The sequence below is a fragment of the Chanos chanos genome, chromosome 4 (assembly GCF_902362185.1).
Source record: "Chanos chanos chromosome 4, fChaCha1.1, whole genome shotgun sequence".
Taxonomy (NCBI): Eukaryota; Metazoa; Chordata; class Actinopteri; order Gonorynchiformes; family Chanidae; genus Chanos; species Chanos chanos.
In genome coordinates, this window is record NC_044498.1 from 11,340,065 (window position 1) to 11,349,757 (window position 9,693).

General features: G+C 39.9%; 3 protein-coding genes across 3 annotated transcripts in view; 1 reads left to right on the forward strand and 2 right to left on the reverse strand.

The window, feature by feature from the left end:
• slc22a23 (solute carrier family 22 member 23) overlaps positions 1-1,240 on the forward strand; it is a 7,978-nt gene extending 6,738 nt beyond the window's left edge. Inside the window, exon 10 of the mRNA XM_030772054.1 lies at positions 892-1,240. Coding sequence (XP_030627914.1) covers positions 892-1,240 — 349 coding nt within the window. The remainder of the gene's footprint in view (positions 1-891) is intronic.
• Positions 1,241-4,018: 2,778 nt separating this feature from the next.
• psmg4 (proteasome (prosome, macropain) assembly chaperone 4) lies at positions 4,019-5,214 on the reverse strand. The gene is made up of 3 exons (XM_030770662.1): positions 4,944-5,214; positions 4,666-4,741; positions 4,019-4,169 (listed from the first exon to the last, which is right to left on the reverse strand). The coding sequence occupies exons 1-3, from the start codon at positions 5,133-5,135 to the stop codon at positions 4,048-4,050; spliced, it is 390 nt and encodes a 129-aa protein (XP_030626522.1). The 5' UTR covers positions 5,136-5,214; the 3' UTR covers positions 4,019-4,047.
• Positions 5,215-5,911: 697 nt separating this feature from the next.
• bphl (biphenyl hydrolase like) lies at positions 5,912-9,014 on the reverse strand. Its single transcript, XM_030770661.1, has 7 exons — positions 8,875-9,014; positions 8,013-8,116; positions 7,611-7,777; positions 7,365-7,518; positions 7,116-7,247; positions 6,778-6,901; positions 5,912-6,407 (listed from the first exon to the last, which is right to left on the reverse strand). The coding sequence occupies exons 1-7, from the start codon at positions 8,973-8,975 to the stop codon at positions 6,317-6,319; spliced, it is 873 nt and encodes a 290-aa protein (XP_030626521.1). The 5' UTR covers positions 8,976-9,014; the 3' UTR covers positions 5,912-6,316.
• Positions 9,015-9,693: the final 679 nt, after the last annotated feature.

Here is a 9,693-nt window from a genome sequence, read left to right on the forward strand (position 1 = left end):
CACACACACACAGTCAAAAGAATTGGTACGTGAACGCATAAAAGCAGACAAACAATGCAGATTCATAGACATAATTAATTGCTTGCAAATATAGCAAGATTTAATGAGATATTCATTCTGTTACTTTAAGACACACAAAATGTAATGTAAGAAAATCTGTTGACTGGTTTAATGAGATTTCACAAGTGCAGCAACACATTTTAAATGAGAATAGAAAATAGCACAACATCTATGAAAATTATGTACAAAAAGAGAGTAGAGCTGAGAGTTAGAACTCTTATTGGAACTATGCTGTACAAGTTTTAGATATCTTTACACAAAGGAAATCCTCCATTGTAGCCCAATCCTCCAGATGGGCTAGAAGTCAGAAATCTATCTCTTACTTTTCATTCCAAAATTTCCTAGAATGGTACAGTGGGGCTTAGATATGCCAGCTAGGGGTGTGGTCATGGGAGGTGATGGAGCCCATCCTTCCTGGTGCTGATGAAAACCACTCATGAATCCGTTAAGCAGTGTGTGAGGGTATTATGATCTTTGACTGTGGGCCCATTTAAGGACACAATGTTTGCGTCACAGGGTGTAAAATTTTTTTTCATCTGTCATATTGCTTTAGTATCTCCCAGTTAGTATCTGTTTGATTTTAAAACACCCTTTTTAGCAGACATAAATCTGTAATTAGAATTAAATTGAATAAATGAGCATAAAATAAATATCAACAGTATAAATAAATATAAAATGTGCTGAATCTATTTTGGCTTTGATTTAGCTTTTGAATACTTTCTCATTTGGTGTTTTCATTGTAATAACCCCTGTGTATGACTCAGTGATCATATCCATTCTTGGGGAGTTTATTGATTCTCATTGACTCTGTGCGTGTGTGTGTTTGTTTAGGGGTGGAGGCGTTGGTCTAGTCCTGGCTAGTGCGGGCTTTGGGATGCTGACAGCACCCCTCATGGAGCTTCATAATCAGAAAGGCTTCTTTCTCCACCACGTCATCCTCACCTGCTGCACCCTGCTGTGCATCATCTGCATCCCACTGCTTCCAGAGACCAGGGGCCAACCTCTGCCCGAATCCCTGGCCGAAGGGGAAGGACTGCTGCGCAGACCCATCCTCCCTGCTGAACAGCACCACCTACTGGCCAGGCCAGAGGTCAGGGAATACTCCCGCGTCCAGGACACGCCCCTTCACCAAGCCGTCCAACCGGGCAACAGCACAGCCAATGGCGTGAGAACTTTATAAGTGTTTGTAAAAGAAGGCCGCATGAAGAACACAGGAATGTTCTGACTGGCCTCTAATCTCATGGACACAACATTTAGCTGAAAACACTGAGACAAATATAATTTTTTAGGACTCTACCTGTGGATAAAAAAAAAAAAAAAGCTCAACCATTTTAGGTCAGAAATATGTCTAAATCCCCATTTCCTGTCTAAGGTGGCCAGCAGGTGTAGGAATAGAGCAGCTAGGATATGATCTTTGTATTAAGACACCTTTCATAAATTGATGTATATTTTTCAGTACAAACTGAGAAACTGTCAGTTCTGTACTGAAATTGCAGGTCAGGACCTCATTTTGAAAAAGAAACGGAATTGCGAGTGAGCGAGTAAGTGAGTGTCTGTGTGTGTGTGTGTGTGTGTGTGTGTGTGTATAGCTGGGGTAAGTAGTGTTTCAGTTCTACATGCTATATTACTGTGCGCTATAAGATATGCAGAGTCTTCTGTGCTCATGTCACCAAAACCCCTCCTACCTTTTGCACTAAATCTGAAAAAAAAAAGCAATCACATGTTTACCAGCTGTGTAACTTAGAATGTGTTTGAGACAACAAATGAGAGACAAGGGCAGGTGCGAGATGCTTAGTCATTTGTGACTGGACAGATCTTACAGATTATCAGACTGAGACAAATGGACAATGAAACGCACATATTTTCTGTTACAAGGGCAGCTAACTCTTACATGTTTTGAGGCGTGCTGTGAAGCCATGCGTTTAAATTGGCAGTGTATGAGTTTTATGTGTTTTAATGTATTTATTTAATTTTCTCTTTAAAAGCTTACTCGCTAAATGTTCTAGCCCCTGTCCATTCTCAGACGGCACCTCATCTCATTACTTTTTGTCCTGCCCGTAGTCTCAAAACACACGGTGTATATTTGTATTTGAGTGTGTGTGTGTGTGTGTGTGTGTGTACATGAAGGCCATTCATCCTCCTTTTGGGACACCCTGGAGTGGCTGTTAAGAGTGATGGTTGATATAAGTGCAACCAGATTCTGTGTCTGAAATGTCTCACTTTGAGAATGTATAAACCACTCATCTTTTATGAGGTGAACATGATTGATGTGTGTGAATATTGATATGTGTGTATCAATTCAGTGGCAGGTCACACTCATGCAGCTCTGTACCCATCACTGCTTTTTTGGTTTGTATGTATGTCGCTCATTCAGAGCTCTGTGCTGTGTGGGCGGAGCCTTTAGGAATGAGTGTGCTGTCCAATCTAAAATGACCTTTTAACCAAATCTTTTGAACCCCTAGCAAACTTTAGAAATGACAGGACATGGTTGAGTCATAAAACCAAACCACAGGACAACATAAACCGTACTCCTGATACATATCCAGTCCTTTCAGATTTACTTCAGGGGTCTAAGACAGGGTTGCATATTGATCTGTTGAAAAGCATGCCATAATACTACACCTGATTCAACTATCATTAGTCCTTGATCAGCCAAATCAGGGGTGGGGATTTGAAAAAAAGTCTTGTGAGTGTCTAGTTCCAGTCTAGAGTAGTTCTTTCTTACCCAGTCTTTTTTTTTTTAGCCCAGTTATAGGATGTGCACCTGATTCAACTTGTCAAACTTATTGTCAGCCCCTTAACAAACTGAATCAGTTGTGCTAGATACAACTAATACAGCCAAAGGTCTGAGTTAATGGATTGGCAACCTCTGGTCATGGAAAAAAGGCCATAAGATCCATGTATATTGGTCATGTATGTTTCTCAGTTAGTCTGCAGAGTACCAGTGCAGAAACTCTGAGTATTTATGCATAGGCTTTGTTACAAACCCTGCTTTCTACTGTTACCCATCAAGTGAGAAGTGTAGGACACTCATTTCAATAGGTGACGCTGTGTGAATGCCTATGTAGCCATATTCGACAATTATGGACATAACTGCGTCTTGTATGTATTCCGTTTTTTTTAAGGTTAGGGTAGAGTAGTATCAATGAATTATTTTCCTGATTACCTGCAGGAGATTCAACATCTTTCATTGCTTTAATTTATCCTGAAGCTTCTTAGACCATCAGTACCTTTGTAAATGAAAAAACATACCCTCCAAAGCACACCCAAAGATGGATACAATCACATCTTAGGGAATGTTTGTATAAAAAATATGATGAAGTCAAAATCTTTTACATGACAGGAGGCATTTGGGATTTATTCTTATGTTCTTACTGTATTCTACAGTGCTTCCCAACTGTAAAATGTAGAGAATTAATCTCTGTTTTGCAGTTCTTTTTAGTAAGATTGTTCATCTGTAAATAAACCAGTGTTTGATAAGTAAAATATTAATTTATTTCATTTCAATAAAACCAGCATTATTCGCTGTCTCATTGACCAAGGTCCTGTGTGTACGGTTAAATGCTGATTGAAATCTGTCAATCAGTGAGAATGCATATACATTTAGGCTCTACATTATGTTCCCAATCTTGCCTGGCCTTATTTTTACAGATACCAAGAAAACCTCACTTTGTTGTCCATTCTATACCAACAAAATCTGCCAACAGATAAAAAAGAAGCCAGTGTGACAACTCAGCGTGTGGCCAAACAGGACCAGCTCCACATTGACTGTGTTTATACACATAATCCAACGTGATAATAGTTTGTGCATGAGTCAGCAGGTATCAGCATGTGTTTCAACCCCACCTAAATCACTGCAAATACTCTAAAGCAAAGAAAAGAAATTCAGTACACAGTGAACAAATGTGAATTAATATTAAATTTATTTTATGTACAAAAACTAAATTTTATTCAGTAAAAAAAGGGACAGTAAACTGAAAAAAGTGTTTAAAATTTGTCAGGGTGAAGCTCCATCTCTTTCTTAATTCTGTTTTCCACAAGAAGAGTGAGGTTAGAGTCCGTCATGGGCAGATTATAGCTGACAAACACCTGCTTCTTTGTCCTCTTTGCTGGAGAGAGAGGGAGAGAAGACAATAGTATAAGTGCATGCAATCTTAAAAGGTTTTTACTGAAGTAATACAAAAGAATAACATCATTCTAAATGTGTGCTAAGCTGTTAAATAGTCCTTAGTTCTCTTTCTCCTCATTGTGGAGAGGAGGTTAAAAGACATTTAACATAGTTCAAAAGACCTCTAACATGAGATGGAACACCATTTATTGTCTATTAGTCTGAGGGGAATGTTCGTTGTACCAAAGTTCTCATAATCACAAAATGTAAACATAAAAACAACAGCAACTTTATTCGAGCCCGTAAACCTAACAATTTCAAAGGCTTCCGAATACTGTTAACGTTTAACTCAAAAAGGGGTCATTGTTGAAACGAACACAATACTACTCAACAATACATTGTACTTGTTGAGATAATGTCTTTTGTCTCATTCAATCCTTGCACAACGTTTTGCTCCAAAATTTCTATCAAGGAGATTTAAATGGTGGGGTTCATACTCAGTCTTTGAGCGAGAGAGTTTGGGGTGGTATCAGATGGATCTCCAAGCACAAGCGTAGACAGGGGCATTGAGTCCTGGAACAAAAAGAAACATAGTAATACTTCAAACGCGCTCTCATACATGCACGAGATGGTTACTTTCGCTTTAGTGGCTTGCTAACGTTATTTGATACTTGGTCAAAAGACAGGTTAACGTACTAATAAAGCTGAGGCGATAGGGGTTATAGAATACAACGTTAGAAAGATATTAAAAAAGATGATTTTATAATATACTTACAAATTTACTGTCCATAGCGACCGCCAAGTTTGACAGCACTGGACTGGTGCCCACCCACAGGAAAAATCCACCATTCAGTTTCATCACATGGAAGTGCACAACCTGCTCTAAAATCTTCTCCGAGAAGTCATGGACAGTAATGACATCAACGGGAACTTGAGTACTGCACTCTCCATTTACCACACTGTCCATTGTCTCGAATTTACCAATTGTTCGCTATCAAATAAATCTAACAAAGACTCATTTCGTGCACAGTTAACTGCAGTACTTCTATCATACCATAGAAGCAAGTGCCTACTTCCTGTGTTTTCTAGACGGATGATTATATATTTAGCGCCACCAACAGTATGGGATGACGCAGTGCGATGTGGCGGTTCACTAACGTCAGAACGAGATAACCACCTTGGCTATGAAAGCCAAAGCAAATACGCTGACAATATTTTGTAATGGGATAAGAGTAAAATTTCTCTATTATGCATAGCTTAGACCTAGACTAGTCAGTTTGCATTATATTTTATCCTTTTCACACAAAAATAGATCGTGTCTAGTTTAGGTACATCCAAGTCTCATGCAGATGTGCATGCATGTGCAAGCCCTCACACACACAGTATCATACACATACACTCTGATGCAGTTGCCTCTCTGTTCTTTGCCTCCTTTATGCAGTACATTTCAGTTCTTTTGTGTGTATGTATAACGTCTCTCATTATAGCTCATACTGATATACCACTTGACAAGACTAGTTCATTTACCTGTTCTATTGTTTTCATGCACCTTGTGTCTCAGCTGTATCTGACTTAAACCTCCAGCTCTGAGAGTGTGCTTTACTCTGCTTCCCCCTGTAAGTATCAGAGTAAACTTTTTCAGCTCTTAAAAGAGACTGGTGTTTTTCATTATTGTCCATATTTAAGCAAAAAAAAAAAGCAGGTAAATTCCTAACATAATAACACGAGAGACTGGAAAATGTATCTTTCAAACAAGAGTCATTTTAGAGCAGATGTAGGACAGAAAGTAATATACTGGCTTTTACTGGTACAATCGTGCATTTGATAAAGTGTCACTTCAGTTGTTTGCTAATAATACCTTATTCATTATGTGCAATTGCAGATTTTGGATACCTTTCACAGACTCTCCATTTCATTCTGATAGGAATTAACAGATATAAGTGACATGTAAAAAATCCTATCCTCCTCTTTGGCTGGTGTTACGTGGTTGTCATATAATAAACACTATAAAAGGGGTGAATTGGACAAGGATACGAATCAGCTCTGGAACGGGCAAAACATTTTTGATTTAGTCCATTTGGTCCTTGCACAAGGATTTCTGAATAAACTTCAAAAAACATGTGTTTGTTTTACTGGCCAATGACTTGTTCAGTCCTTAAGGAAGTCTTCCACAAGGGAGTTAAATTCAGGAGCAAATCTCAAGTGAAGGTTGTGCTTCCCCTCTGGCATTACGTGTAGACTGAGGGAAAGAGAGACATTCATCAAATAAAATGTGGAGGGATTCTCGTTGTGTATCTGTTTATCAATAACAATGATAATAGTTGCGATGGCAAGCATCATTAGAAATGTAGTACTGGAGTATTTCACCAACAGTGAGTACACTCATCTCTGAGTTCATACTCTCACCATGCTAAATGTACTAAAGGTAGGCATCAGCATTCCTAAAATTTAGCATCTGTTTCATCTGATTATCTAACTGTGATTACATGTGTCTGAGAGCAAACTAACACAACTGAGAATACAGCGATTTTAGCTGGTGACTTAGCAACGAATGTATCTTTTCCCCTGATGGCAAACTAGCCGCATGCCTGTCTACAGTAGTCACTCACCGAGAGCCCTGGATGTTCTGCAAAAGGTACTGAGGGTGAAAGGAGGGGACCATGGGATCTTTCCCACCATGGACAATCAAAGTAGGGCAGCGAATCAGTGGCAACAATTCACAGCATATACTTCCTGAAGAGAGAGCGAGAGAAAGAGAGAGAGACTGTACATCACAACTTTGTTAATTTCTTAAGATGCCCTTGAGAATAAAGAGGGAGACTTCTAGTTTTTCTTTTTTAAGTATACACACATACACGCACGCGCGCAAACACTCTGTTTGTAAAAAAACTAAAAAAAAAAACAAAAAACATTTCCCATCATATCCATAGCCCTGTGTAGTTCTAACCTCGTGGATTTTTAAGGAACTGACTGATGCCGTCAACCCAGCTCTCCCAGGTATGTCTAAAGTATTGGGACCCATACATCTCCTCCATAGGCTGTCGCATACGCTGACTCCACAGGGACACATCGCGGATTGCTAAAAATCACACGGACACAGAGACACACATCATATTTCTTCTCTTCTCCTCCTGCTCTTATTTCTGGAGCTCTGCTCCACTTTACATTGGATTTTATTTTCTTCCCTCTCTCTCACCATCGTAAATTCTGAGATCTTCTTCTGAGACGAAGGCATTGGAGCCCCATACCACCATCTTATTGATGAGGCTGGGGTTTAATGCTGCGGCAATCAAAGCAGTGATTCCTCCATCACTCCACCCCAGAAGAGAGAAATGCCGGAAACCCAGCACCTGAGACAGACACAAAGGCACATTGTACTTACCTACACATTCCATACGCAGAAACAACAGAATTCCAGCCATCATAGCCATAGACCTCTGACCTGCATTAGGTCCACAGCATCTTTGGCGTCTCGGTGGAAAAAGTTCACAGGGAAATCTCTGTCTGGGGGCCGTGAGCGTCCGTACCCCCTGGGGTCCCATGCCACCACAGTAAAATGACTCTTATCCAGTGACTGCAGCTGAGGACCAAAATCGGTCTGGCCACTTCCTGACCACAAACAGAAAATAGGAAGCAAGATATTAAAACAGATTCCCAGGAGAACCCTTCATTCACCATTAGTCTTATTATTATGTCTGATCAAGTGGTAGCCTACCTCCAACTCTGATACCACACATATAGCAATGTAAGGCAATGTTTTTGTTGTATCTAGTTTTATGTATTTAAGTTGACTATAAGAAGTATTATGTGTCGTTAAAGGGGAGGAAACGGTGTTTTGTTATACCCAGAGCTCCTGGCAACAGTAAAACTGCGTGATCCCCCTGTCCAGTCCTCTGATAGAACAGATCCACCCCATTCACATTCTTTTTGCCAGATATAACAGATGTGCTGCCAGAGAGATGAACCAACACAGACGCTCTGAATTACTCACTGTCTTTTTCAAACAGAATCTATTTCAAAACTTATGGAATGTCTGAAGCCCTGTTAAATAATCTACACCTAGTCGTGAACATATCTGACATGTAAAAATACACTGAAATGAGAACTTTAAAACACAATCTGACAGACTTAGAGCAAATTTCCACGGGCTGATAAGTGCTCTGAATAGCTGAGCAGGTGTGTAGTAATGAAGAGATGGACCTGTACTTAGTACCGCTTTACTGGAAGAAGTACCAAACTGTGCCTTAGACCCACAATCCTTCACAATCTGAGACTGGCGAACCATTTGAATGCTTACAGCGCCCCCTGGAATCTTTTGTGCACTATGCTTTTATAAAAAGAGGATTGAAAATAAATAACTCCAGTCAGTGTTCTCCAGAACAGTCTTTATCTTGTGAACAAACTCAGCTTTATATCATAACTGAGCCTACGAGGATCCATTTGGTCTCTAACCAAGTCTACGTCATATCACTTAGTTATGGCTTTACATTCTTTGTTTCGACAGTCGAGACGATAGTTTATGTATGTAAAATAATACGACAGCCAGTTAAAGTACTGCAATTCATATAGGGATGAGCAAGCTACCCCTTAATGAGTCTCTCCTTGCTAAGGTTTCTTGACCTGCCAACATTTACAACATCTAAAGGCGAAAAATTACCCAGCTATACTAAAGACATGCAACAACTCATTTAGGCTCTCCATATTACCAGCAGAAGCGAAACTCTGGTTGTCCGTGTCTTCGGACAGTTTTGAGGAATGCACAAAATCCCCGCTTGCAGAGGAGCCCTGTCATAGCTGGGAAATGCATAGTTTAACACCACGGGCGAAAATACGCACAAACGCCCGAGACTAACGTCTAACCAAATAGATAGCGCTCAACGTGTGGTTATTGTTTCTCCCAAATCGCGAAAGTGCGACATTTGAAACAATCGTAAGAAAGTTCGTATTTGGTTCAGCACTTTCTACAAAACAACGTGGGGGTCACAGATTCTAGAACCACCTTGACAGGACGCAGCTTCAGAGACCCCAGCAGCAGCTCTGCGGTTACGCCCTTGTGAAATAAAAAAAAAAAAAAACGAATACTAATGCTCTGGAAAAGACAGACGTCTCATTTGCTAAATTATAGCTCAGTAAAATGATAAAACTCTTGGACTTGGAGAAAGTAGAATTTACTGTAGGAGACAGGGTTGGACAAAATTTAGTTTCCCTCTCTATGTTACCAAGACAATGCAAGTCCTGGGGGGCTTTCGGTTATTTTGCTCTCTGTAACTGTATTTTGTGTTCTGTTCAGACTTTTGTTATTGTGTTGCTGTTACCTGTCATACTTTAAAAGAAGGTGGCGGGGGGGTCCTGTAAGTTATTATTTTCTATGTATCCTGAATCATCAATTTACAGATGGGGAAAGAAAAAATAAACGTGCGAGGGTGTGGGAACAGTAGTCTACGTGTTGCAATATGAGTCATGATGTTTCTTTAAAATGTTGGACCTGGGCTGTTTTTTGGCCGTTTTTTGGCACTCACACACAC